The 27,768-nt window shown below is 40.3% G+C and overlaps 3 protein-coding genes across 3 annotated transcripts; 2 read left to right on the forward strand and 1 right to left on the reverse strand.

Annotated features, from left to right (window-relative positions):
- Positions 1 to 432: 432 nt before the first annotated feature.
- On the forward strand, positions 433 to 18,918 carry LOC114447057 (calcineurin subunit B type 1). Its single transcript, XM_028423060.1, has 6 exons — positions 433 to 710; positions 7,560 to 7,599; positions 15,371 to 15,547; positions 16,584 to 16,643; positions 17,112 to 17,296; positions 18,332 to 18,918. The coding sequence occupies exons 1-6, from the start codon at positions 708 to 710 to the stop codon at positions 18,377 to 18,379; spliced, it is 513 nt and encodes a 170-aa protein (XP_028278861.1). The 5' UTR covers positions 433 to 707; the 3' UTR covers positions 18,380 to 18,918.
- Positions 18,919 to 20,708: 1,790 nt separating this feature from the next.
- On the reverse strand, positions 20,709 to 22,950 carry pno1 (partner of NOB1 homolog). Its single transcript, XM_028423058.1, has 7 exons — positions 22,656 to 22,950; positions 21,918 to 22,064; positions 21,727 to 21,810; positions 21,546 to 21,606; positions 21,289 to 21,406; positions 21,100 to 21,170; positions 20,709 to 20,985 (listed from the first exon to the last, which is right to left on the reverse strand). The coding sequence occupies exons 1-7, from the start codon at positions 22,851 to 22,853 to the stop codon at positions 20,918 to 20,920; spliced, it is 747 nt and encodes a 248-aa protein (XP_028278859.1). The 5' UTR covers positions 22,854 to 22,950; the 3' UTR covers positions 20,709 to 20,917.
- Positions 22,951 to 23,158: 208 nt separating this feature from the next.
- dnaaf10 (dynein axonemal assembly factor 10) lies at positions 23,159 to 26,926 on the forward strand. Its single transcript, XM_028424281.1, has 8 exons — positions 23,159 to 23,432; positions 24,080 to 24,180; positions 24,362 to 24,492; positions 24,611 to 24,712; positions 24,882 to 24,997; positions 25,446 to 25,580; positions 26,273 to 26,370; positions 26,472 to 26,926. Exons 1-8 carry the CDS (start codon positions 23,247 to 23,249, stop codon positions 26,677 to 26,679), a joined length of 1,077 nt encoding a protein of 358 aa, XP_028280082.1. The 5' UTR covers positions 23,159 to 23,246; the 3' UTR covers positions 26,680 to 26,926.
- Positions 26,927 to 27,768: the final 842 nt, after the last annotated feature.

Consider the following 27,768-nt stretch of genomic DNA (forward strand, 5'->3'; position numbering starts at 1 on the left):
TCAATGCCAATACGCTGCAGAAAGCATCATATTTTTGTTTTATAATGTGAATGAAAAACAAAATAAAAACGTGAAAAAGAATGCATTTAGGCTGCTGGAATCCTGCAGTGTGGAGTTAATGCCATATTGAACAGGGTACTGCCTACTGTAACACACAGCAAATACAGATTTTAAAGATTTCTTTCTTTGTGATCATTTTAGATGGTCTGCCTATAATAGTAATGATTACATAAAATGAAGTCTTCCAGCAGTTGTGTTCAGACTGCACACAGGCCTGATTTGTTACGTGCTGCAGTTCCGCCATGACATCAGCAGGGGGAGCACACGCACAAATCTGTCTGCTGATGAGGAAATAAATAAATATACCCTGCAGTTCCCGGATGTACAGTACTGCTGCACCTCCCCCCTCAGCCTCGTCTCTCCTCCCTCCGCCACCGCCTGCTTGTCAAACCGAACCTCCTCCTCCTCCGCTTACTGTCCCCTCCCAGCGGGTCTCCCTCCCTTTGCCACTGCAGTGAAAGCCTCGGTAAAGGGGAGAGAGAGACGGCGAAAAGAGCCCGGAGCTGAGTGTAAAAGCCAGTACAAGACCTCACGGAGAACCACAGCCGTGTATATTTTGGTGTGTATTTCTCGCGGCCTACCTACACTCCTGCAGCCGTCCCTCTTTTCCGTTCACATCGCCTGGATTTCATCATCCAACCTGCAAGATGGTAAGCAGCTCCTATTTTCTACCTCCGCCGCCTGGTAAACAGAGCGGTGGGCAGGCCTGCGCTTTTATGTGTCGAATAATGTGGCGTTTTGACAGGTTGTTTTTCGTAGTGAGCGTTTCGCTTTGAGTTTACAGTCGACAGCGCAGAGCTCTGGCGAGAAGGAAGCGCTTTTCTCACCCACTTTTGGCTCCCTGTCGCGCTCTGTGTGCAATACCCCAGGGCTGACAGTAGCCTACAGCCCGTGGCCCAGATATTTCTTATCCCTTCTCGACATAGCATACACTCTTATTAGCAACGAGGCCTGTGCAAATTAGTTTTCTTGACAAAAATACACGCGTATTAGGCCTGAGTTGACGACTAATGGTGACACAATTTACACACTGGGCAAGAAAAATGTTACGACTGCTCTTGTTACGCTTTAGCTCCCACAATTGCTCTGCATTAAACGTGTTACACTTGTGTCAGTGTGTCTGTCAGCTAGCACGGCGCTTTGTTGATGGTTAAAACATAATTTTCATGTGAGAGCAAGCAGAGACTGCATTTATATCCATATACAGCGACTCAAGAGGAGGCTTTCATAGTAGGCCACAGGATTTCTCCTACACACACACAATGCAGACCATATTTTACCTAGTAATATAACCAGACTGTACTACTACTACAAATAAAACCACTTCTTGATAACATTAGAGACTTAAAAGTTCATATTGTTCATCCTCTTAACATGTTTGGTTTCTAAATTGGTTGTGTGGGATTGATAGTTGCGTTTGGTCAGCAGATGTTGATCAATTGTTGCAGCAGCTGGAGTAGACCAGCAGCACCCAGGCCTGCATCTACATCCAAAAATCAAAGAGCATATCTTGGCTGTCCTCATCACTGTTGTCCTATACCCACAGCACCATAACTTGAACTCCACCTCCACATCATTTAATCTGTGCGTCCTGTTCTTGATGACCACAGGTTTGGGGATAACAGCCAAAAAGCACCATGTTTGTACATTTTCCCAGGGAGGACCAATTAATTGTTTTCTTGCAGCTTGGCAGAGAATGAGATACATTTCATTGCAAATATGTTGTTGTTGTGAAGGATTTATATGTTCTGGATATTGCAGATTGTGGTTGCACAGAACAGTGGGGGCAGATTCCAGTATTCCTAAATATTTTTGTCAGCCAGTGGGTAACACGAACTGGCGTTTAGACTGTTTTTCCACCATATAAATTGTCATTTGGTTTTATGTTTTTCACCAGTAAAATGTCAAACTTGGTTACATATCTTGTTTTCCATTTGTTAACTCTAAAAACAGTTGCAATTCAAGCATAAACACCTCTGCTATATGTTTACAAAATTTCTTTAAATTACCCATTTTTAAATAGGCATTGAGTTTGCATTGTAAGGAATGAGGCCACTTAGGAGTGCATGTATTCACATGGGGCCTGTCCCTCTCATGATACCTGCATGTTCTGAGTAAAACCTCAAAGTATTGCAAGATCTGATAAAGGTTAAATTGCTCATACATATCAGGAATTCATGCACTGTCCCTAGGGTTAATTTTGCCTATAAAAGTGCATACACTGCACATCTGAAAACACAAAGGAACACTTAAATCGCACAGCAAATGAAATGGCATTGTAAATGGTGGCTTCATGACTTAGAATGAATACATTTTCCTTTATGCATGTCGCACTTGCCTTACAGCACTCTTAACTCTCTACCAGAGGGTAGAAACTCAGGGCATGCACGTCCTACAGACAGTGTGCCAACTTATGGCTTGTCAAATCATATTCTTCTCAGCTGAAAGGGGGGGGGTGAAGGCAGGGACACATAGTTGCTTAAGCATGTAGTGAAATGATCTGATGCTAAGGGGACCATATGCTGCCTAGCAATCAAGCGCCACCCACATAAGGATGGAGCCATAGCTAATGTAAAAGAGATAAAAGCCACAGTGAACCAGCAGCAGAAGTGATGATCAACAACGCTATGTGATCCACACTGCACTTCCAACCAGCCCACTCAATCTGGATTTATTCTCCTCACTGGCCATTGCATCTCTGCAGTCCTCGGCTTTCTCTTGAGCCAGTAGTCACCAGTGCAGGTCAGACCTAAGTCATTTTATCAGTAACATCTGTTTGTCTGGTGTATCAGCCCAGTGAATAGAAAAGTGCCTCAGTAATTCCTGATTGATATAATGTATGAATGACTGTTCAACTCAAAGGTCCAATTATTTCGGCATCTTACAAGATTGAAATGCAAAGGTAAGGCTGATCGATGGTTTTATCTGTGTCACATTTTAAGCTTTGATAGCTTTATCAGCATTTAAGTCATCCAACGGACTGCAAGCATTCCATTTCAGCATCTTGCAGTCCTGAAAACAATTTACCTGCTGGTTTTGAGCACAGATGTAATAACCCTTCCAAAGAGTCTTAAACCAGAGGAAGGAAAATGATCAAAATGGCAATTCTTCATGTGAGTGTGATTGGTAGTGTTGTTGAGGCTGCAGTTCTCAGTTGTTTTAAATCACTGTGCCTAGTGTTTCATACATAACACTTCTTTACTTCTTAAACACATTTACTGTAAAAATCGTAAGTTTTTATTCCAGCCTGGCGAGTGGTCTAGTCTTGAGTTATTAGGTAGAGATAGACTAAATGTTCTCGTGTTCTCAGCAGGTAGCAAATCCACTATGGTTTTCTCACCACTTGGGTTATTTATAAGAAGATTTAGCCATTGTTAGTTTACACAGCATTATGAGGTCTTCAAAACCCCTTTGTAGACAAGCCCATGCCAGGGATAGAAATGACTGAGAGGATTAGCACTGCTGGAGTTCCCTCAGGCAGCTGAGATTTTGGTAATTATATTCATATTTGCACTTGATCTGGTTCAGATCCCTGACACACAGAAACACACAAAAAGCACATGTCCACATACCTACCCAGGCAGTATTACAAAATAAGATTAAAAAAGCGAAACAAGAGGCGAACTGAATGTCTTTTCAAAGAGACAGATGATAAGTCATTTTAATTCTTATCTATGTAGCACAGTAGTAGCATTTCTGTGATATTGCACACACAGTCAGCTGGATATTAGCCGGGGTTTTCATCAGCTGCACAAAGTTGGCCTGAAAAATAGAGTGAAATCTATTTGAAGACGAGTCTGATGTTTAGCTCTGCACTCTGCAATGGTTCTATGGGGTGAGTATGTTTTATTATAAAGCTCAGCTATATGGCAGGCTTGGTACTTACAGACACATTCGTGTGGAGGAGGGGAGTCTTGTGATCTCTGAAGAAACCATGCACACAGTGCAGGGAGAAAACACGCAACAAATGGACTGACTTGAACTCGGACATGGCACACTTTTCCCTCCCAGTCACAGTAACTGACATTATGTGGAAAAGTAACTCAAACATGTTATTCTAGACACACAGATGTGTTTAGATTAAATATTTTAATGAATTCCCCATGTGCAAAAACATACACACTCTCTTATGTGACCTTCTGGTGTATGGTGAGTGCCCAACATTTGTTTACATATTTTTATCTGGTTGTGATTCTGTAGTGTCCTGCTATAATTCCCGATGTTTATTAGCAATGAGTGGAATGAGTTATTAGTTTTGATTTTATGCCTACTTAGTGGGTCTGTATCAGGTTGTGTCTCCTGTAATTTTCTATGTTATACCAATTTGCTAAGTGCAGACACTGCAGTGGTTATCATTTTTTTTGGATTTATACAATATTTATGCAAATTCTCTCTGAGGACACCACAGAGTAGACAGACTTCAACGTATACACACCGCATGTAAGTTAGTTTGCAGATTTGGGTGTAACTGCAGCTTTATTTGTTGTTGTGATTTACATTGGCTTGGATAATGTTTGTTTTTAATTGTTATATCATGAAAACATGGACTATAAAATTATTTTTATAGGTTTTATGCTGTATAACTGTACAAGAAATTAGAAATGTAATGCTAAAATACATTATTTTTTTGGTCATTTGACTCATTTTAGAGTGAGATAGAATTACATTCTCATGTCCTGACAAAGCCTCGGAAATGCCTCGTGTGCAGCCCCATGCACCATACTCCACAGTCTTTCATGTTATGGCTGGGTTCTGCAGGTCTATTATTAGCTGGGTTTTTGGGTCGACCGTAGCGCTGCGACTAAACCAGCCACTGTGCCAGACTCTTCATTATGCAAAATGTGTTTTGTGTGCTAAGGCCTAATTGATTCTGAATGAAGCATGCATTATTGATGAGCCAACATGAGTCTTTCTCTTTTTGCCTCTGTTCCTCTCTGTGCATGCAAGATGCTTTCTCATTTGGGCGTCTCCCTTTACTTTTTTATAACGGTATAATTATTCTATCTGGTATGCTTCAGTATCTATTGAGCAGCTCAACAGAGAGCTGCTAGGAATTGTTTATTACAGTAGAGAGGACATTACAAGCATTACTCTTGACCCCATGTTGACCACAGAAGTGACTTAAGGCAGGCCTTAGATAGTAAACCTGTAATCCCCAAAACCAAATCTGCTTTGCTGGTAAGTCTGTTTACCTCTAGAGACCCTACAGCTCACTCTTAACAGAGAGTAGGTGTCAGGGATGTAGTTGCACATCAAGCAGGGAATGAACTTTTAAGACATTGATGCTGCAGAAATCCAGTTGAGGTGTTGTAGCATGTCATTGTACTCCATTGTACTAGCGGAGCAAACAAAAGGACTTTTCCCCACGGAGATCAATAAAGTATCACGTTGTCACTATGATTGAACCGAACTGGCAACGAGACACCCAACTCCAGTAACAGTGGAGTCATGCGCTTCGCATTGAGCTACACTGGAATTCAATCCCTCAAAATGGCAGTGCCCAGCCACTGTCAACTTGTTCCAGAGAGGAAAACCATGTACATGTCAAACCTCTGATCGCTGCACAAGCACCTGACTGCGCTGTCCTGATAGGGTGTCAGATGTTAAGGCACTCTCCTGGCTAATCCTGTGTCACCTCTTTCTCCTGACTGCTCTTAAAATACCACAACTTCTGTGAGGTAAGTCTGCTGTTATACAGCAGCACAGCGATAAGCCAGCGCATGATATAACTAGCGTGATCTTTTTCGCACCAGTGCATTGTACTTCAAACAAATTACATTAGTTGCAGTTTTATGTAACGTGATTGGTTGGTTGTGACTATGTAGTGAATTCTACAAATAAGGGCCCTTTAGTCCAACTTTCATGAAGAGCGCTGCATGTTGTCCATCTGGACTTTGCTACTGGAAGTTTTAACTTGAGCTGCCAGTTTGCACGTCCAGTTTGCCAACTCTAGTCTCCGTTTGGCATTCCTCAACGGAGCTGCAGGACAATTCCGGTCAATTGCTTGCTGGCTTCAGGCGTCTCTTTCTCTCTCAGCTGTTGGATCCCCCATCCCATCACCCCCCCCCACCTCTCTGCAACAGGGACTCCTCATTGGCTCCCATGTGAGCGTTCAACCTCACTCTGCCAGCAATCACACTCAGGCTCAGTGGACACTGCAGTGTTGGATGAGATGGGATGCGGATGTGACTACTGACAATGAGCCAACCACACACACACACAGACTGGCTTGCAGTGTTCATTTAAAGAGCATTTGTGTTTTCTAGTGCATGATGCAAAACAAATAAGGTTTCCCATGTAAGAAAAGTAACTCAAGGGAATTCAGGCCTGCAATCTTATGGATGGATTTTACTTTGTGTATTATGCCTGCAACATTATCTGTGTTAACATGTCTGCGTACAAACAATTATGTTCATACAGGTTTTTACAATTCTTTTGGACACATAAAGGACAAAAATGCATTTAATCTGCCTGAGCACATTGGAATTTAACTGTCAAATTTCAGTTGGAACAAAGTCCCAACACAGTACTGAATTTTAAACATTTGTCCTTTTAAAGCACATCATTTAGAATAGTAAAGGATATACCATTTGTAAACATATTATTGTTACCTGGCGTGTCCTGGCGCTGGCCTGTATGAGGGACACGTCGGCATGACAACTATCTAAGGAATTCACATCTAGTTTCCAGACAATGAAGAATCTAAAAAGCAAGAAAGACTGATGTTGACAGATTTTTTGTGGGTGAATAACTCACTGAAAACAATCTGAAAAGCTGAGTCATGCATTAGGTCTTTAGTTCACAACATATATAATAACCAGGAGGCAATGTTCTGCATTTCAGCATCACACAGCAATATCAATTTAAGTTCCCCTTTCAGTCCATCATTAATGTGCACAGTATAGTCTTGAGGGCACAGTCAATGCCATTAGTTTTACAGTCTTACTTTCCCATGCTGCTTTATATCAAGCAATATTCTTATAATATACAAACATTCCTACCTATTATTTCTATATATATATATATATATATATATATATATATATATATATATATATATATATATATATATATACTAGAGCTAATTGACTGATGTGTTTATTTGTAGATGCCTTAGTTGCAAGACTGATATCCCTGTCCACGATTTATCTTTATAAATAATATATTAAAGAGAGTTGTAACCTTATGGTACAATGTTTACTTAATGTAAATGTCAGTGTTGTTGAATGTGACATACACTGGTATATTGTGTTTTTAAAAGTTTTATGAATACAGAGAATTCAGCACAAAAAAACACAGTTTAGTTTCACACACAATGCTACAAGATTTCAAGCGATTGTTTTTAATTTCAAACAATACCAAATTATTGTTAAGGGATTTTATTTTCAATTTATCTTCTATAAACTTAGCAGATGAAATATGTCTCTAGTGAAAGTCCACATGTATTGCACTGCATTCACAACTTAAACGGAAATCTCTGCCTCTTTTTTTTCTTCTAGGGAAATGAAGCCAGTTACCCCCTGGAGATGTGCTCACATTGTAAGTATTTTTACTTTTTTTTTTTTTTTAAATCATCATGCAGTTTAAATTCTAATTCTCTTGGTTAATTTGCAAGATGTCTGCCTAATAGACATGTTTAAGCACATGAGGAGGAGGAGGAGGAGGAGGAGGAAAGCTGCATATATGACTCACATTACTTCATTTCTAACTGGCCTTCTTCACCTTCCCTACCTGAAGATACATCAAAACAATATCGTGCAGGCCTTGTGCTGTTGAAAATTCCACAGAGATGCAGACTTCTCACTAGTTCTCTGTGGTGCAAATGGCAAGTTTTACACTGGGACGTTGTTAAGATCCGGGCTAAAGAGGGGCCCACTGCAGCATGTTGTTAATGAGCACTGAGACTGTAATGAGTCCCACAGTATTGTAGGTGTACTTCAGGGACTGTGTCACTATTGAGATTGACCTCATCATTCACACATGAATAATTATTTTGACATCAGGGCTACAGGGATTGTTGCTGACATTTGTGGTGCCACAGTTAAAAAGATTGTGTAGGAGGTTAAGATGTTAAGGCCAGCAATAATCTTGATCAAACAGCTGGTTGAGTGAAACAGAGGTGTTGGTTTTCCAGGATTTTAACTCTACTATAAAGAAGTCTCTGTAAGATTAAGTTTTTTTGTAAATAGAGGAGTGTGATTTTTGTAAACTTGTCAAAATACACAAGTGTATTTCAAATGACCCTCTTTGTTAGCATAGAGCAGAATTGTGGACACATTATAGCTTGTCCAAACTTAGATTGTAGTACTGTCACATCATGGGGGACAGGTTCCTGGCCTGCCAGACCTTCCAGGCATTCCTTCTCCAGGATTATACTGCCACAGTGAGGAGGAGCTTGGTTTGGCTGATTGACCCTGAACCGAGCCCATCAACAACAACTGCATTCAGTCTGGGATATTTACAGATTTTCTTTTCCCATTTCATTTTCCTTTCCTGTCCTTTTCTAGCGGCTGCTTTTCCTTTTTTCCTATTCCATAGCTGTCCTCTGTTCTACTTTAAAATAGTTTTTATTGGTATTAAATACATCAAAGACCTTGATCTGTCCTCATCAAATTTTCTCCTTTTTCCTACATCTAACCCCAAGTTTTTTTTTCTTATATTATTTTCGTTCTCTCTTGGCCTTCCTTTGGCTGTCACCCTCCGTCTCTCTCACCCTTCACCGACAGAGCAGCTGTTCAGCTCATCAAGTGCTTGGACAAGCAGGCACTGGCTGTGAAGAAATTAGCTTCAGCCTGCTGTTCAGAGAAACCCATCCTGCTGCACCTTGCTGCCCTCATTGAGACATGAAAGAGCAAAAGTCTTAATGCCCATGTACCTCTGCCTACCATTAGACACACACATAATTCTTTATTGATGATGTTCACAGCATCAACATGAGGAGTTAATGTCTGTTTATCATCATGATAAGATGACTGTAAATTACCGTCGTTTTTTTATGCCTGTCAGTGCAGTGCTTCACCACTACTGGCTTAAGTGCGCTTTAGATCAGGCAAAATTTAATGGCCTACTTGTAACAGCGTACATAATTAGACACACAAACCACACACGCCTCCACACACACATCCTTTTGCAGCTAAAGTGCATGCACCCACTCTGTTCTGCCACTTTCTTCACCCCACAGATGCGTACACACACACACACACACAGAGCAACGCAGCAGTGAGCCTCAAACCATCGCAGGTCTGTCTGCTGCAGCCGCCCAAAATAAATGGCGGGCAGCTTGCTGGAGTTCCTTGTTGCTAGGGGTTTCCCAGAGGGCGGGAGCCAGAGACTTTGTCCGTGGGGGTGGTGAGTGAGTTGGGGGTTTTCTGATGACAGCATGGCTATAAATATACACACCATCAATGTGCTGCCTCACTTCATCCTCAGACTGGTTTATGCAGGGGAGCTGTACATTATCACAGCCAGAGCAATCAGTGTAATGCACGGACTGCTGGCACTCTCCTCTGTCGTACACACTGTCGGTTGTGTAGCCTCCTCCTACGGTTGGCCTAAAAGAGATAAGAGGAGTGTGCCTCTTTATTTAACCTCAGAGATAGCCTGCTTAAAAAACTCTACAGTTAAAGCCGGACCTGCGCTGAGCCCATGTGAGGAGGCTTCTGTCAGCTAGTGAACTTAGCACAGAGCATGATCACTTGCTTTATGCTATCATGAAAACCAAGATATGCTATTTTTAAAAGTTAATGTCAAGATAAAAAGAATACTGCACTTTCATGGTATTGAGTGACTAGTGAGACAGAATTTTATTTAGCTAAATAACTATTGTGTCATGAACACCATTGAGATATTTATTGCAATTGTTTTTTTTTTAAAAAGCAGATACACTATTCTTTTATGATTTTTAATAACAATATTAACAATATATTTTGCAAAAATCCTAATACATGCCAATACCTGTATAAGCTGCAGATGCTAAGATATGACATTTTGTGAGCTGTTTTTAAGTGACTATAATCATCTTGTATGTCTGTAGCAGCCTGTTTGTCTTCTGATATGATCCCCAGATACTCCACCCTCATTGGCTCAGTACAATCTCATTATGCTAATTGGCACAGTGTCATGTGTCAAACTCATGTAATTACTGAGCTGTGCATGTAACCTTCTCATGTTTACCCACCCTTACACCTTATCTTGTGTGCTAGGTCAGCTATATACAGCAGCAGTGTCTGGGCTGTCATTTTCAGTACCATGCCAAATGATTTTTTTTTTTTTTTTTTGCACTGTGTATGAGTCCCACCACCTCTCACCCGTCGCTGTTTGTCTCAGGTCAGGTTTGTCGTGTTAATGGAGTCACATGTCTCCATTAATGCGCAGGGTGGACCATTTTTAGGCCTGAGCATGCTTAAGAGGACACAATTATTAATGACGTTTTAGGAACATTGTGTTTTATAATTAAACAAAAATGGGGACAACAAGCCAGTCGCACTTAGCAGATTTTTTTATTCACAGAGCTGTGCTACTGGTTAATGGCTAGCTGAAACTAGCCAAGGGTTAGGCAGAACATTTTGTGTGTGATCAGAGATGATGCCCCAAAGGTAGTTGTCATGCATTCTTGTATCAGATCAAAATGTGTTTTATCACCTAAATTTTATGACTTATTATTTGCACACTAACTTCAGTGATGGACATACCGTACATGAAGACATCACAGGTGGCCACGAACAATCAGATTGACCATAGAGTATAAGGAGGGCCATTTGACCAATCACTGCAATGTTTTTGTAATTGATGCTTATGTGTGTGTCAGCCTCCTGTGCACTCAAAGATGACGATGACATCTACATATGCATGTGGTTCAAGCATATGAACAATTGTTTAAATGTTCCTACTTCTTTCATCTGTGTGTGTGTGTGTGTGTGTGTGGGCTACTTTGGGGGCTAACGGGTTCCAGTTGCCTAGTAACACAGTTAAGGGTGCATACAGCGTTTATGAAAGTGTGTGTGTGTTGTGCTCTGTGGTGGTGGAGTATATGAGATTATCATAATCATCTCACAGTTACATTGGGTCTCCCTCTGAGCTGCTCATTAGCATAGCAGTGTGAGGAGCCTCTAACTATGCAGACCTCTCAGAAAACCAGTTCTTTCACATATGAAGTGTTTTTTAATAGTTTTTCAGCAAATCTTCCAAAACCCTGTCTCTTTCTGTGAAGTGTAAAAATGATTTTGCTGAATCATCTTGCACTCAAAGAAAAGTCTGCCTTACAAAATATGATCATTAATTCCATTATCCTATACTGTAAAACCTGCAGCCTGCACTGGTCAAATGTATGCACTTGAGTCAGTTTGAAGTAATGCCCACATTATCACAGCTGTCTGCACCACTAAAGGTTTAAACATACAGCCTGTTGTCTGACACTAGGGTCCTTCTCTAAGGTGGGGTCATGGAGGAGGCGGTGATCAGCAAGATACCCAGTGTAAGAGTTCCATATCCTCAACAACAATGTATCACCTTTTTCTACAACAGTGACTTGTGCAGCTAACAATCTAGGAATGTAATTTACTGCACTAACTGTAAAGAGTTTGCATAAAAGCATGAGATAAGGATTGCGGAATCAGAGAGCTGCATTTGTTTATTGGCCACTAAACCTGTAGTTGTGATGCTATATGGGAATCCAACCCCATTGCTCACAGCTGTTTTCAAAAGAAGACAAACTGCATGTTGGATATGTCATAGTGACTGTTGTAGCAAATGTTCTGTAAGCACCATCTTAATCGTGAGTTTAATTTGGCCCAGCAGGGAGTGCCTCTGACTGTGATGCTGGCAGACATAAGAATTTGTTGGTCTGAGACTGAGAAGGAGACTTTGAGAAGGCTGTTGGCCTTACAAGCATGAATAATACATATATCTACTCACTTGGCAGCTCCTGACAGAAAAGGAGACAGCTCTTCCTTGTTCAGCAGCTATATCACAGTTTATGTATGGTCAATGTTACAGCAGTTTTCCATATGTACACGTTTTATCCTGCTGACCTGACTGTGCAGCACCAATAGGAACTAAAACTATGACCGGATGATGCTTTATAATGTGTTGATTGGTGGTCATGTCTAATCTTAGCCCCTTACAGCATGGGCTCCTATCTACCAGTTATTTCCTTGGGAGTTGGGTTTCACCTGGCACTGTCAAGATGGTGATGCTGAATGTAGAGACACATTCAAGAATGGCATATGGCACAAACTTCAGATTTGAATGACAGATCCTTTAGGAAAGAGATTACCATGCTGGAAACATATGTGCATTGTTTGTCAATGAGAACACCGATTTCCCAGAAATTGCACTGCACATTTTTCTGCAGCATATTGATACTAGAACTGTGGTCATGAAGGTTCATGTAGTATGTGTGTCTGCGTGAAATATAAAGACTGTGGAAACCACGAGTTGTATCCACCGTGCTTGTTCTGACAACCCGTCCAGAGGGGAGACTAATGAAGAGTAAATCTGAACAAAGGTAGTCTTATCAGGATGTGATGGGGTTTCCCTACATAGTGAATCTAATCTACACTGGAAGCTTTTCTAATTGGTCTTTTTCCATTTTTCAAATCCCCGGAGCAGCAGTTCAAGTTGAGCTCTTCATACTCAAGTACCTGAGTTTCCCCCTCTATTCTCAATAAACAACCCTGAAAACGGCATCCTGTTATTTGGTGCCAAGGGATTTTAATTGTTAAGATACATGGGTTGCTGCAAGTTGCTGTGTGCTGTGTGTTGGTTTGAGATCCTCATACAGAAAGCAGGGGTCCTGCAATCCTCAATCGCATGTCTAGCTTTGTGATGGGCTATTGTGAACGCTGTTTTGATTTACAATGCTAAACCCTGTATGGTGATTATCTGTAGATTTGATACCCCTTACTACAGGCTAAACCATTGTGAGCCAAGCTGGTGTCATCTGCTGTGGCCTGGAAACAGGAGGCTGCTGATAAGGAAGTGTTTTGTGTCACAGGACAGCCGTGTGCACAGCTCTGATAACTCATGCCTAGTAGATGCAGACACCCTGTGGTTTTAATCAGATTTTGAATGTGTGTTTATAGATTTGTCTCATCACAAATAGAAAACTGTAAAAAGGCAGCACTTTCACTTTTTCACTCATTAGGAATAATTCTTTTTATATATGTGTGGAGTAAAATGCAGAATAACAAATCAAAATTTCATTTTTACAGGTGCTTGTTCCAAATCTGCAAATGTAACAAGTGCTGGATTTCATTGTTTCTTGTTTATTTTTTATAAAGTTTCATAACCGGGTCATGAGCCAGGGGCCATAAATGTGCAGGAATGTTGGTTCAATTTTTTGTGATAACATACATACTTGACATCTTAACATGTCACCTCCCCAACATAAGAGTCTGTCACTGTGGTTGTATCTATTCCAACGTACTCTCTCCCAATCTGTCTTTCTCACACTCTTTCTTTCCTCCCCTGCTTCTACACCACACTGCTTAGTCATCGAGCTGATGTAGCACAGCATGTTCGAGTGCTCAAACCCAAAACACAACTCGCACCCGCCTTTCTCCCCTTCTCTCTTTTTGTATCATAATGTTAAGCATTATGATGGATTAACATCCTGTTACTTCACCTTGTTGAAATGCAGATATTCAGATCTGTGCAGCCGAAACAGTAAAACCACAGACCAGTGAAGGGTGCTGTTAATTACCAGGAATTTTATACAGAATTTTCACACACTGGTCTTTACCATTTACCGTTATAATCATTCATGGAGTCTCAGCAGCATTGTGGCGCTCTCTTTATTTCTAATGTATAATGTATACACTCTCACCCAGTTGTGTTCTTAGGTGCAAAATGTGGCACATGAATTGACATTTCTGTTATAATGGAAAAAGTGCTGAGTTCAGCACTCACCTCCCATAAGTGAAGTAAATATATTGATTGTATCATTACAATGGTACCTTTTAACATGTGGGAAATAAAATAAGCAGCAGGTGAACTGTTGGGTACAATAGGTAGAAGTCAAGCTAGTTGAGGTGGGGGGATGCACTGGATCATGTTGTACTGGGAGGCTTTGGGTCACTGACTGTATACCACTTACCAAATCAGACCTGCAGAGCATGTTTTAAAGTTGTTTCTTATCAGTCTTAATGTAAGGTACATGTCTGTGTAGACACTGAAGTCATATGGATAGACTTCTTATTTGTAGGTATTATTTAATCCAAAACTAATACCATTCAACATGAACTCCACTTGGAAGCTGGAGTTTATTTTCTCACTTATCTATAAGCTTTGTTTTTCTACTCTGTAGTGTAGTGTTAAAATAGTATGTTCAGACTTGTCTTGGAGCTGAACTGATTGTTCTTGTTGTGGTCATTAAACCTCATCAGAACAGCCTCATAAAGCTGTGACAGAGTGCCATTGTCACGCCATGCCTCTGTTAAGTATGCCAGATAAATAGATGGACCATATGATTTAGGACCCCAGATTAAAGCAGGTAAAGTAGTAGTTTGTGGTTGGCCAGTGTGATCATGTGACTGAGTGTGAATGAGCTTATATAGTAATTAACACCTGGCTTCGTATTCTGGATTACTCCTTGCTATTCTTCAGTTTACGGGCCAGAGTGTTTGAGGCTTTTTCTAATGGCAGGGGAACAAAAGATTCAGAAATCATCTGATAAAATAGCACCAGTAGACAACAAGGGCTGTAAGTTATGCGTTTGTCTTTGTGCCTCGCTTTTAAATTCCTCCTTTTACTCCTTCTCCAGCTCTCATTTCTCTACCCTTTTATTTTGGTTTCATTGTAGTGCTTCGTGTTTCATTTTAGTATTCCCTAAACGGTAACACACATGTTCTTTATGCAATGCTTACAATCTTCCAGTTGAACCCTCTTTTTAATAGCTGCACCTCTTTCAGTGAAGAGCAGAACAAAATGTACTGTGGTTACTGTGGGTCTGTGGCTTGGAGCAGTTAGCTCAGTCCTGTGCGGGCCGGAAGTGCTGTCCTTGACCTAGTTGCAAGTGGTGGCCACTAAAAGTTATGACTACAGTTCATGCAGGTGTTTACAGGTAAAGGATATTTATATATTGTACACATATTCTCTACTGGTTTAAGAGTATGTGATTTTTATCTGTCCACTTTGATTTTGGTGATGCATTTGAAAAGTGTACTGTGCATTTTCAGTTGCACACCTGACCCCTGCACACTTCAAAATGACTTACAAATCATGATCTCGGTGGTGAAGAAGAACATTAGCTGAATGTCTACAAAGCCTCTCTCACCCAGGTCTTCTGTCTTTTCTTTTTCTCTTTGTCCAGTCGATGCTGATGAGATTAAGAGGCTAGGGAAGAGGTTTAAGAAACTCGACCTAGATAACTCTGGCTCACTCAGCGTGGAGGAGTTCATGTCTCTGCCGGAGCTGCAACAGAACCCACTGGTGCAAAGGGTTATTGACATATTCGACACGGATGGGAATGGAGAAGTGGACTTTAAAGGTATGCAGCAAACCCTGCTGGGGTGGGAAAAACTCTTTGTATGTTATAGCTTTATTCTGGTCTGCTAGCATGGTATTGGTAAAGGTTCACAAAATCTAATCACAACCATATTTCAGACTTCTCACTTCTCAGAATGACTACTTTTATAATGTTGTAATATGTCTTGACTTTCACACAGTTTATTCAAGAGGAAGTTCACTTCTCCTTTATCTGTGATTACTTTTGCTCAAATCATAGTTATAACTTTAAAATTTAAAAATTGACCTTGCTCCTAATCCACATGCCAATCAAAAGGCCCTTACTTGCAAACTCAAAAAACAGTTAATATGCTACAAATCCAGTTTTATCAATAAGACTATTGATATTTTATCACTATGTAAATCAGCAGCATAAAAGCATACTACTATATGTGGCCATAGCTACAATGCAAAACTAGGATCAGCCAAACCAGGATCTTATTACGTTGTTAATACCAATGCAAATACACACATCTAACCAACTGGAACATGTGTAGTGTTATTTATAATAGTAATAGCTATGCCCACTAATCTGTAAAGGTAAATATCACAAAACAGGTTTAGCTTTTAGCCGGCTTAGAAACTTGGACATTCAGCCTCAGTAACTGATTAATAAAAATAATCAGACCTTGATGTCGAGGGACTTTAAACCCTTCAGTCTCCTAAACCTTCATTATAGCATCTGTTATTGCCAAACTGGAACACAATGAATCCAATATTTTGAAGGAAGGATTATTTATGGTGGGTGGCACTAACCAGTACAGTGGTTAGCACTGTCGCCTCACAGCAAGAAGGTTCCTAGTTTGACTCTGATTGGGGCCTTTCTGTGTGGAGTTTGCACATTCTCCCTGTCCCTGCGTGGGTTTTCTCTGGGTACGCCGGCTTCCTCCCACATACTAAAGGCGTGCTTGTTAGGTCATGTTATGACATGTCTTTCTTCTTTTTCTTTTTACCAGACAAAGCTTATGAAGATGTCGATGACTGTGATATAGTCTGATTTTTGTTGTCTCTCTCCTCAGAGTTTATCGAGGGAGTCTCACAGTTCAGTGTCAAGGGCGACAAAGAACAGAAGCTCCGGTGTAAGTAAAGCTGCTTCTTTAATAAGACCACATGTGGCCAGAGATAGCACTGCAAATTCAAGGCTTCATATCCCCAGGCACATTTGTTTTGTTTCATTGCTAGGGGACTAAACCCAGATTGGCTTTGTCTCCAGTGACCACTCATCTATTTGTCTCACGTAGCAGCAAAAGCTTGTAAATGTTAGTCAGTGTGCTGAATTCAATTTTTTGTCCAGATGATGTAAAATGCCAACATCTTCTGAACCAAAGTGACCAGGCTGTTACTGAAGCCAGTATTACAGGATTCCAAACAAGAACTGATACAAGCTTTTTGTTCTAGGTTTCTGTAGAAGTTTACATAATATTTTTGTCTGTGTTACTCATGTCTTCCCCTTTATCTGTTTCTTTGTCCCCTCTCTCTCTCTCTCTCTCTCTCTCTCTCTCTCTCTCTCTCCCTCCCTCCTTCATGCCACACCCTGTCCTCCGCAGTTGCTTTCAGGATTTATGACATGGACAAGGATGGCTACATCTCCAATGGCGAGCTATTCCAGGTGCTGAAGATGATGGTAGGCAACAACCTGAAGGACACGCAGCTCCAGCAGATCGTGGACAAGACCATTATCAATGCAGACAAGGACGGAGATGGCAGGATATCCTTTGAAGAGTTCTGTGCAGTAAGTCCATAAGACCTCTGGGTATTTTGTGGAGGTGGCATTTGTGCTGATGCAGCCTGTTGTGGTGTCAAGTGTCAAGAGGGCAGAAAACTCTTGAATCACAAGTTTTTTTTTTGCTCTCAACAGCACTGAGCTTCAGTTACACTTCCTGTTAAAATAGGATCAGTGTCATCCAGATTCACATTGGGGAAGACTCATCTGGTCTCTAGGCGTGGACCCAAATCACTACATTGCTGCCATTCTGGTTTTTAATTATTGGCAAAAAAAGTTCTTTCGGCACAATTAAAAGTTCTAATATTGAAACGTATGATGAGCTGGCTTGCCTCTTGTTGCACCCCAGTGGAACCAGCCTCACTCGAGACATTTTCTGCCATGAAAATCTCCACTTTTGACAGCTGTGTCTTTGGAGTCTTCATCCTAAAATGGTTCAGGGTTCTTGTGGGAGTGTATTTTCAGGATGCTGCAGGAGAATATTAAGGTCCTGTTTTTAACAGAGCAATGCAGCTCAAACACTTCAAGGCTCGAGGAAGAGACGTGTTGAAAAGATTTCAGTCTCACTTTGTAGTTGTGGTGTGAGCGCTGCAGAGTGAAAGAAACAAAGCAGCAAACAGTGTGTAAAAATAGGACAATGAATGTAAAAATAGATTTTGTCAGATAGTATAGTGGTTGTACTAATAAAAGAGATATTTACACATCCTGCATTAAGATTTCAACACATTCAGTGGTTGGCATCTTGAACAGAAGTCAAGTGGTTTAAAAAATACTAACAACCACAAACATATATATATATATATATATATATATATATATATATATATATATATATATATATATATATATATATATATATATATATATATATAACCATATGTTTGTGGGTGTTAGTATTTTTAAACCACTAAAAAAAAACCACCACAGTAAATATTTATGAGAGCCCATTCCAATCAGCAGAGATATAAATACACTTGTTTCTCTCCCTTTTTCTGCAAGCATATATTTGGACTAGTGAATTTTTTCTTTTCCTCTCTCTTCCAGGTGGTTGGTGGTCTCGATATACACAAAAAGATGGTGGTGGACGTGTGAGCACTCTCTGCTTGATGAATCCCCCCTTTGTCCTCAACACTCGCTTTCTCCACCATCTCTGAAGATCTGCTCAAGACGTCCGGCAAAACGCTCTCTGTGTAACTCAATGGAAGTATTCTCTCTTCTCTTTATCTCTCTCTCTCTCTCTCTCTTTTCTCTCTGTGAAGCCACTTTTTCTTTCAAAAACCACGGGCCTTGTGAAGCCAACTTTGAAGTGTTATTGAACTATAAATCCTCTCAATAACCCGGTCGTAGCACTTTAAGAGACTGAAGGACATCTATTTGTCATTTGCAAGAGCATCTCCGGTTTGGATGAGGGGGGAGAAAGGGGGCGCAGTGAAGAGGCTGGTTGGCTTGTTCATATTTCATCCTTTACTTTTTTGTTAATTGTTATTTTTGATATTTATTTTTTGTTCTTGTCTTTTATAAAGAAGAAAAAAAAAATACAAGTATATCTATGGTTGTCTCGTGAGGGGAAGTGGGTAGTGTATGAACACTTGACTTGCAGTACAACTAGAAAGTAGGGTATGAAGTGCCAACCAGAACATATCCAGAAAACCAGTCCAAGTTATTACCTATCATCGCCACAGTCTTTCACGCCGGACAAAACTGGCTTGCAACACTTCCACCTGCAAGACTGTGAGTCACGTTAGGTGCAAAGTTTTTTTACAGATTTTCTTTTTTGTTCTTCGTTTCAGCTCACACACAAACGCGCACCAGTAAAGCTTCCAGTCACTCATAGCACAGCAACTCATGTTTTCTTTTTTTGTAATAAGATAGTTTTATTTATACGTAAGAATGTGTTTATATTGTTGGAGATTATCCTTGTTTCCTGTCATGAAATTATAGGTAGATACATTAATGCCAAGAAAATGTCTTTCCAAAAAGAATTTGTGGCTGGAAACTGATACAAGGTTTACTTTTGACGAAGCATTTTGCATTTAACGGTGTGCATCCATAAGACAATCTCCAATGCAAAGACTAGCTCTGCACTCACTAATAGTGAAAATCATTTCAAGACTAATTTAGTGTTACAACAGAAGCTGGACGGAATAAGAGAGCGGTGAGAATATACACTGTTTCGTGCAAGGATATAGCAATTTAAGAGACTTATCTGCAGGCAGCGTTTTTATAATCAATATGTGTATATTAGGTAATCAATGTGTTCTCATCTTATTTAACAACAAGGGGAGACGGCTTTGCCTCTGCTTAACATGAGCCCCTCTGAATACGTCTCAGTACATACAGCACAGGGCGGGTCAGTTTTCTGCAACACAAACACTTAAAATCTTAACACGTTGGCATGATCAGTGTGCATTGGGGTAGACTGTATATTGTGGTGTTCTTTTTTTTTTTCTTTGAACGTGTACATTTCAAAAGTTGGCTTCTTCTCCCACTTCTTTTTTCACCTCATTTTCTCCCCCTCCCACCCATTAATACGAACAGGGAGAAAAAAACTTAAATTGAACCAAATTTTAACTTCCAAGGGAAAAATGCTTCCTCCTCTAAACAGCATTGGGAATAAGCTTTTCTTTGTTTTGCTTTGGAGGCCAGCTGCTGGTCTAAACAGGAGATGTGAATCTGGAGTGCTCTATTGTTCCCCCCCTATCCCAAAGCTCTGCACGGCTTGGGCCTCCCTGTGCTTGCATGACATGGAAGTATATTTTTTGTTGTGCATGTAGATCAATTTTGAAATAATCCTCTTGTTTACACATGGATGGTGATGTTAATATATTTAAGAATTTAATGGTATACAATATGGATGTTGCCAAACTTTGGTAAATGTACACATATTATGAGAGGTAATCCAAATGAACTGAACTACATGTAACTTTTTGTATTTTACCCGGGTCAGCGAGATGCTTCGATTCCAGTAAAAGTTGCATATCTGATCCTGTCTCAAACTGCCACACACTGTACTCAGCTTAAAGGGGAAAAATAAATTTGATGTTTTTTTTTTCTTTCTTTTGTATATAAGTATTTGTTAAATGCAGTTCTGGCTCTCTGTTCTCTGTATAGTTCAGACCGCGCTTTAGTTTGTAAGTGCTACTTTTTCTCTGAGGGACTTGCGTTCTTTTTAGTTTGTGTGGGGATATCTGACAAGGTTTAAGTTTGAAAACCTTTTTTTCCTTTTTCTGCATGCTGCATCTTATGCTGTGGGACTGTTGGAAACTTGATACTGTATGAAAATTAAATAAAATTTAAATAAACTTTGAAATGTTGAAAGTAATAAAAGCTGTGATCATTTCTTTAATCAGTGCTGACTAGCAGTATCTAGCACTAGTGAACCCAAACACTATGTGCTATAAGAACAGAAACAACACTTTAGTGACAGAAATGAATCCTGTGGATGTTTCCTTTATTTACACAAATTCATCTTTCTTCTAAATCCAGGTCATTCAGAATGTATTTGACCACTGTAAATATCAGGCCTCCGGTCCAAAAACGCAGTCAACAGTCTCAGCTCGTCAACATCAAAGTGGGAATTCCAGCAGATGATGTGAGGAGAGATAAATACACAAGGCAACAAAACAGACTTCAGAACCTCTCTGCGCTCCTGCTAGCTACCACTCGGATATTACCATAGACCTTTGAAGGTGGACTTCCTGTAGGGGGGAAAGGGGGGATTTAAAGGTCACTTCTCAGCATTCATGTGTAGCTTCAAAGTTTAAAATATGACATTAATAAATGATACACTACTAAAACAACGTGCTTCTTACCTAAGATTAAGTTACATATTGCTGTCCGGGCCATTTTAATGTTCTGGAAAGACCCCAGTATGTGAACTTTTCTGTTGACAGACATCAATGTGTGTTACTGTAATGTCTGGCACCCACAATACAACCAGAAGTGTGAACGTTAGTGCACCTCTGGACCTATGTCATAGTTGTATGTACTCATGTACTCACGTTTCTGCAAGCACAATGCGGGTCTTTGTGACATTTTCGATGGTGAATTTAGTTTTCCCCCCTTTGCCTGCTATTCTTCCAATAGCTCTGGATAAGTGGTCTCCCTTCAGAGGTTTCACTGCCAAAACATAAAAGAGAACAATTAAAACCATCCCTAAGAAACTGAACAAGTTCAGTTCACAGCAGGGAGAGAGAAGTGGTAATAACATGTGAAGTGTTTTAGAGCTGACAGAAGGGCTCTGCTGGGGAAATCTTACCGTCTGTGATATCAAAGCTTTCAAGGAACAGCTCATCTAATCTGATGAGAGCCAGGGCGTCCTGAGAGGAGACAGCAGATGTTTCATCACATGCAACAGTGTCAAATTCAGAATCAAACACTGTTATTCTCACTCGACATGCTTTTGAGTTTTAACCACAAAGAACGCATGAAAAACTTACTTCAACCTGGAATCCTAGAACAAACGCTCTGACAAAATCTGTTGCCTTAGTGAGAGAGCTGATGTCCTGTGTTTCTTTGCATGTCTGAAATAAAAGCAGCCATATTACATTATGACCACACTGCTCAAGGGTTTTTTTTGGTCAAAATCTCAGTCAAGTAAACTTTGCTTAAATGTGCTGGAGAAACTTACTTTGATTTCAACATTTCTAGTTTTGAGGTTGAATCTGACTTGAAGTTGTAGATTTTCTACAATCGGAGTGAAAATTTTTAGCCAGTTTTCCTTCAATGGGGTGTATCTGTGAGCTGGAACTGGGATTTTACGCATCTCATCTGGCCCCTAAAACAAAACGACACACACACACACACACAATTTCCATTAAGATCTTTTTGTGACTAATTATTTTCTCTGTAGAATCTGGAAAAAAAACAACAACCAAATAAGCTTTGTAACACTACTTCCAGGTTATGTGCAGGGACATTACAATGTACTTAGATATTTAGTTTACAGGACACTTGTTGTGCCTATTTGTGCTTTCTAACCACAGCTGTATCAAGCTGTGGGTGGCTTTACTGTCTTTATACTGCTGGACTGATGTGGCTACAAATGTTTCATGATATCACCCTGTGATTTGTATATAGGTAACCTTGTGCAACACTATAACTAGTGACGGCTGACAGTGTGTTTTGAAATATGGTCATAATTCACATAATACACAAAATAGCTGCTACAGTTTATTCCTCCTCCGTGCACATGAACACGTACAGTAGCTTTATTTAGTGCAGTCACAAGGCTACATTGCGCAAGCGCAAGACAGTTTCTGACTAGCTACTTTTAGAAGTAAACGTTAGCCATTTAACACATTTCCACAGACAACAATAATATAACATAAATGAAATACATACAACCGATGTAAAACTATCGCATTACCCGTAATTTGTCGCCTGAAATCGGTGGAAACTGTGGCCGTTTGTGTGCCACGGACCCCTCTGTGTCCATGTCCGCTCCATCTTGTTCACGTTTTCGCTTCTGAGTCTTTTTAGACTTTACCTTTGTGAACGACTCTGTGTCATCCTTACTCTCACTGACCGCTCCAGCGTCTGGGTTTGAATTTTTATCGGCGTCCATTTCGTAATTAGTTTAAATATCAGCGTAAACAGCAAATTATGAAGCAGACTTTGGCCACAGAGGTGCGAGAGCGTCCTCGTGCAACGGAAAGGACCCAAGCAGCCGCAGTGACGACGCCTGTAGGGGGGGAAAGGTTTTTCTGCCATAACTGGCAAAAATGTCCCGTATGGACACGAGACATTAGCACAGACTGATAAAATATCTGAAAATTATATTTTATATCACAAAAATACAAAAAATACTTTCTTAAATGTTATATATTTTGTCAGGCAGTCGCTCTGCCAGCTGTAGGAGGTGCTCGACGTCATTTGTTTTGGCAGCATTCAACGTTTTTTCTTCCTAGTTTTCAAGTGGATTTCAAGCGTTTCGGAATAAATTCCAACATCTGCAAAGATGTCAGCTCCACTATCAAAGCCTCAGATTATTGCGCATATTCAAAAGAGTTTAAACTACACGGTTTTTGATTGTAAGTGGATTCCGTCCAGCGCAAAGTTTGTCTGCCTGGGCAACTTTCCTAGAGGAACCGGAGTCATACAAATATACGAAGTGCAGCATGGAGACGCTCAGCTTATCAGAGAGGTACATTAACATTTTAATTGTGTTTGCTTTTGTCTTTTTTCATTCTTAAAAATAATATTAACGACTTATCTGAGGGTTACATTTGTATATACGGTTTCTATCAATGTCTTGCTAGCTTGTCTCCATGACAACAGCCAACATGAAGGCAGTTGTCCTCAACTAATTCTAAGTATTTAACCACTTCATCATAAACGATGCCAGAACTGGTGTAGTACAACCACTACGTAGGAATTTAACCATCTGTATGTTATGTTTATGATATGTTGTGTAGCAAAGTCACCTGTACACTGTCCTGCACATACTGTAGATGCTGCATATCTAGCACTTGCTGCTTATTGCACTTCTGGTTAGATGCCAAACTGCTTTTCTTTGCATTGTACTGGTAAATGTGTAATGGCAATAAAGTTGAATCTAATCTAATCTAATAAAACAACAATAACATGTTTATATAAGCCTATGGTCTAGGAGCTTCAGCAGAACTGCAACAGGACCAGAGGCAATGTAGAGTAGTGCTTTAAAATGAAAGGTGTTAGGTATTTAATAAGAACATGCACAGAGACACGGAGAAGAGAAATATTAAACAGTTCATTAACAGTGTTCTCTTTGTTGTTGTTCTCCTGCTTCTTCTCATTTATTTTATGTTTCAGGTAGAAAAGCCCAAACCTATAAAATGTGGGACATTTGGGGCCACCTCACTTCAACAAAGACACATAGCAACTGGGGATTTTGATGGAAATCTCAATATATGGTATATATATATATCCAGATCCACTAATATCACACATCATCTGTGCCTTGTCTATAAGGGCATGGAATAAAGATTTTAATAGATCATCTCTTCTGGTGCTCACTGTAAAACAGAATTCTAAATGTGGACACTCTGACTTTGCTATTGGTTCATTCATGACAGATGATTCTGTTGTCCACAGGAATCTGGAGATGCCTGATATCCCAGTGTACAACGTAAAGGCCCACAAGGAGATAGTGAACAGTATTGATGGTGTAGGCGGCCTGGGGATTGGCGATGGTGCACCCGAGATAGTCACTGGTAGCAGAGACGGTGAGATCATTTAGAGTTTCAGATCATATGTACAATTATAATTATATAATAAATCATTCTACAAAAAGTAGATCCTATAGTCCCTGTTTAAAATCTAAGTTGCTTTTGGGTTTTACAGGGACAGTAAAGGTGTGGGATCCTAGACAGAAGGACTCACCTGTAGCCAACATGGAACCTATGGAAGGAGAAACCAAGAGGGATTGCTGGACTGTTGCATTTGGTGGGTAAAATATGCCTCAGGAAACAGTACATAAACTGATAACTGCAACCAGGTTGTGCAAATGAATCACCATACCATTGAAAATGTGCCCACAAAGCTACATTGTGCCTGTAAGTCTATTTTCATGAATCTTTTCAAAGTTTAACACTTTAACACATATTTATTTTAGGTCATGCCTTCAATGATCAGGACCGCTGTGTGTGTGCTGGTTATGACAATGGCGACATCAAACTGTTTGACCTGCGGAACATGTCTCTACGGTGGGAAACCAACATTAAAAATGGGGTAAGCTTCAGTTGTTTCCCCCCTCTTTTTTCTTGCAGCCTTACAGGAACAAATTACCTACATTTGGAGAAAGTGGACAGCATGATACACCCTAATGTGCCCTAACACAATAAAGAGTACTAATCATAAAGTTTAGAATTCATGTTTTTATTAGGATGAGCTGCCAGAGAATAAAACGTTTCCTTTGCATCAAACGGTAAAGGACAGAGCTGAAAACAACTTCCACCACAATTTAGACTGCATTTAAAACCAGACATACCTTATACAAAATACTGCATGGATTTCATTACACGGCTGTCTCTCTTATTCATCACCCCTTGAATGTAGACAAAACTGTCTGAAGTTGTTGTGTCCATTTCAACACATTCTGCTGTATGGAAACCAGCTGATTTTAAAATCTCACCATGTGATAAATATCAAGGGAGTGACTGTTATTTGTCTTGAGCAGGTATGCTGTGTGGAGTTTGACAGGAAAGACATAAACATGAACAAACTAGTGGCGACATCCCTGGAAGGAAAATTCCACGTCTTTGACATGAGGACCCAGCACCCTACCAAAGGCTTCGCCTCTGTTTCCGAAAAGGTAATTGACCCAGGTGGAGTGAGCTAGACAGATCTTTGGCCCCTATGTATGGGGAAAAAATGTCAAAAGGTTATTATCATTGTTATTATTACTCTTGCATTTGTGAGTAACAGAGGGAAATGGAGGAGGTGCACATTTGTGTGACCGTTTTCACAGCTGGAAATTGTTTGGGATTGTATTTGTCTAACATTCTCTGTGGCTTTGTGTCACGGGCCAAAAATGACAGCGGGCCAGCGAGAAGAGAGAAAAGTGTGGCTTTTTGTGGGAAAATGCTAGAAAAACACACTTAAAACAGCATTAGACCAGAGTCCAGCTTGGCAAGTGTTTGCTAGGCTGCGAGATCGAGAGTCTTAGCTTTCGAAATATTTGTCCAGTTCTTTGGAATAAACAACATCAGTGTCCCAACCATGGATCACAAAGCTTCCGAAATTTTGCAGGGTTTATTTTTTGTGTATTCCATTACCATGTTATTTCTTAAAACTAGATTCAGGGGTTTTGATTAGCTGTTTTTTCTAATGAGTTCTGCATTTGAAAAAACAGAGTAATTGCCTTCTACAGTTCAGTTTGACTCAGGGAAATTGGAACATTGAAGACAGATGGGACAGGGGAAAGAGAAAATGATACAGGTATTCCATCTATAAATCCTTACAGTGTACTTTGGGATGTAAACAGCCCCTCCTCTTTGTTATTAGGCTCATAAGTCAACCGTCTGGCAGGTAAGACATCTGCCTCAAAATAGAGACATCTTTATGACTGCAGGAGGAGCAGGCAACCTACATCTGTGGAAATAGTAAGTGATCAGTCAAACCACATTATGGTGGTTACTTTATGAGAATCTAATTTTCTGTGTTACTGTAATCTACACCTCTCTTGTCTTGACGGAATTTCCAGTGAGTATCCTGCTCAGCGAAACAAGAAAGATGTTGACGGCGTGGATGTTGGTGTAGCGGGCTCCGTCAGTCTCTTACAGAATGTCACTCTGTCCACTCAGCCAATTGCCAGTCTGGACTGGAGCCCTGACAAGCAGGGCCTGTGTGTGTGTTCAGGTTTTGACCAGTCGGTCCGTGTACTCATCACCACCAAACTCAATGTGCTGTGAAGAGGTAGTTCTGCAGCAATGGTTCATTTGTAGGAAATGAGTCACATAGCCCCTGGCTTAGAATAATTGGGGATCAAGCTTTCATGTCTTTCTGATTTATGTTGCTGTTTTTGTAGGAGTCTCACTGAAAACACCTGGTTTTCGTTGCACTGTTGATGAACATCATGCTATTGTTAATAATGTATTTTTTATACATTGTTTTGAGAACCTTGTGTTTTCAAATTAAATGTGCTTTTGGAGAAAAAAATACACTTCTCAGCACCTTTTTCCCTCTGTGGGCCCAATCTTAAGTCTTCTTTGTTTATATACTGTATATACTGTTTGTGGGCAGCAGTGGCTCAGTGAAATAGCAGGGAAGCAACCGGAAGGTTGGCGGTTCGATCCCAACTCCTCCCTAGTCATTGTTGTGTGTCCCTGGGCAAGACACTTTCCCCGCACTGCCTCCAGTGCACTCACTGGTGTGGCGCGCCTTGCTGGTCATTGTATGACACTGCTTGGCAGCAGCCTTAAAAACAATTTCCCTCTGGGAATGGGATTATTAAAGTATCTAATGAAAAAATGAATGAAATGAAATGAATGAATAAGCAAACTGTGACTAATTTAATGATTCAAAAGGAAACATGAAGACAGTGCTGGTGGGTAACTAACATTATATCCAGCATTTGAACCTGAAGAAGTCCTGCAGCTCCTCATCATCCTCCTGTCTGTCATGGATCTTTGTGTAGACATTCCTCAGCAGCTTGGTCTTGGACTTTTTATCCAAAATGTCAGTGTACTTCTCTATGCAACCTGCAAACACAAACACACAGTGTGTGATTACTTTTAATGATCTTCACCTTTAAAATCAGTTATATTCTAGTTGCGTATTTGACATCGTGCTGCATGTATGTACTACTATGTAATATGTCACGCCATCCACCTGACCATCACGCCAGTTGGGAGTGATACATCTCTATAAATAATAGGACATGGAATGTCACATGGGTCAGGCTACATGATTTCAATACAACACATTTGTTAAATATAGTCCGGTTGACTACTTAGAAAATCATAAATCAGTTCTGTCCACTAAACAGAAAGTAGGTCGTG

This window comes from Parambassis ranga, chromosome 15 (genome assembly GCF_900634625.1).
Source record: "Parambassis ranga chromosome 15, fParRan2.1, whole genome shotgun sequence".
Lineage (NCBI taxonomy): Eukaryota > Metazoa > Chordata > Actinopteri > Ambassidae > Parambassis > Parambassis ranga.

Excerpts from the sequence above, each read along its gene's own strand:
- LOC114447057 (XM_028423060.1), top strand. Across the intron at positions 16,644-17,111 it reads CAAAGAACAGAAGCTCCGGT|TTGCTTTCAGGATTTATGAC; the intron begins GTAAGTAAAGCT and ends TGTCCTCCGCAG. Across the intron at positions 17,297-18,331 it reads CCTTTGAAGAGTTCTGTGCA|GTGGTTGGTGGTCTCGATAT; the intron begins GTAAGTCCATAA and ends TCTCTCTTCCAG.
- pno1 (XM_028423058.1), bottom strand. The coding sequence starts at position 22,853 with ATGGACGCCGATAAAAATTCAAACCCAGACGCTGGAGCGGTCAGTGAG. Across the intron at positions 21,811-21,917 it reads CTAGAAATGTTGAAATCAAA|ACATGCAAAGAAACACAGGA; the intron begins GTAAGTTTCTCC and ends CTTTTATTTCAG. Across the intron at positions 21,407-21,545 it reads AAGCTTTGATATCACAGACG|TGAAACCTCTGAAGGGAGAC; the intron begins GTAAGATTTCCC and ends ATGTTTTGGCAG.
- dnaaf10 (XM_028424281.1), top strand. The coding sequence starts at position 23,247 with ATGTCAGCTCCACTATCAAAGCCTCAGATTATTGCGCATATTCAAAAG. Across the intron at positions 24,181-24,361 it reads GATGGAAATCTCAATATATG|GAATCTGGAGATGCCTGATA; the intron begins GTATATATATAT and ends TGTTGTCCACAG. Across the intron at positions 26,371-26,471 it reads AACCTACATCTGTGGAAATA|TGAGTATCCTGCTCAGCGAA; the intron begins GTAAGTGATCAG and ends CGGAATTTCCAG.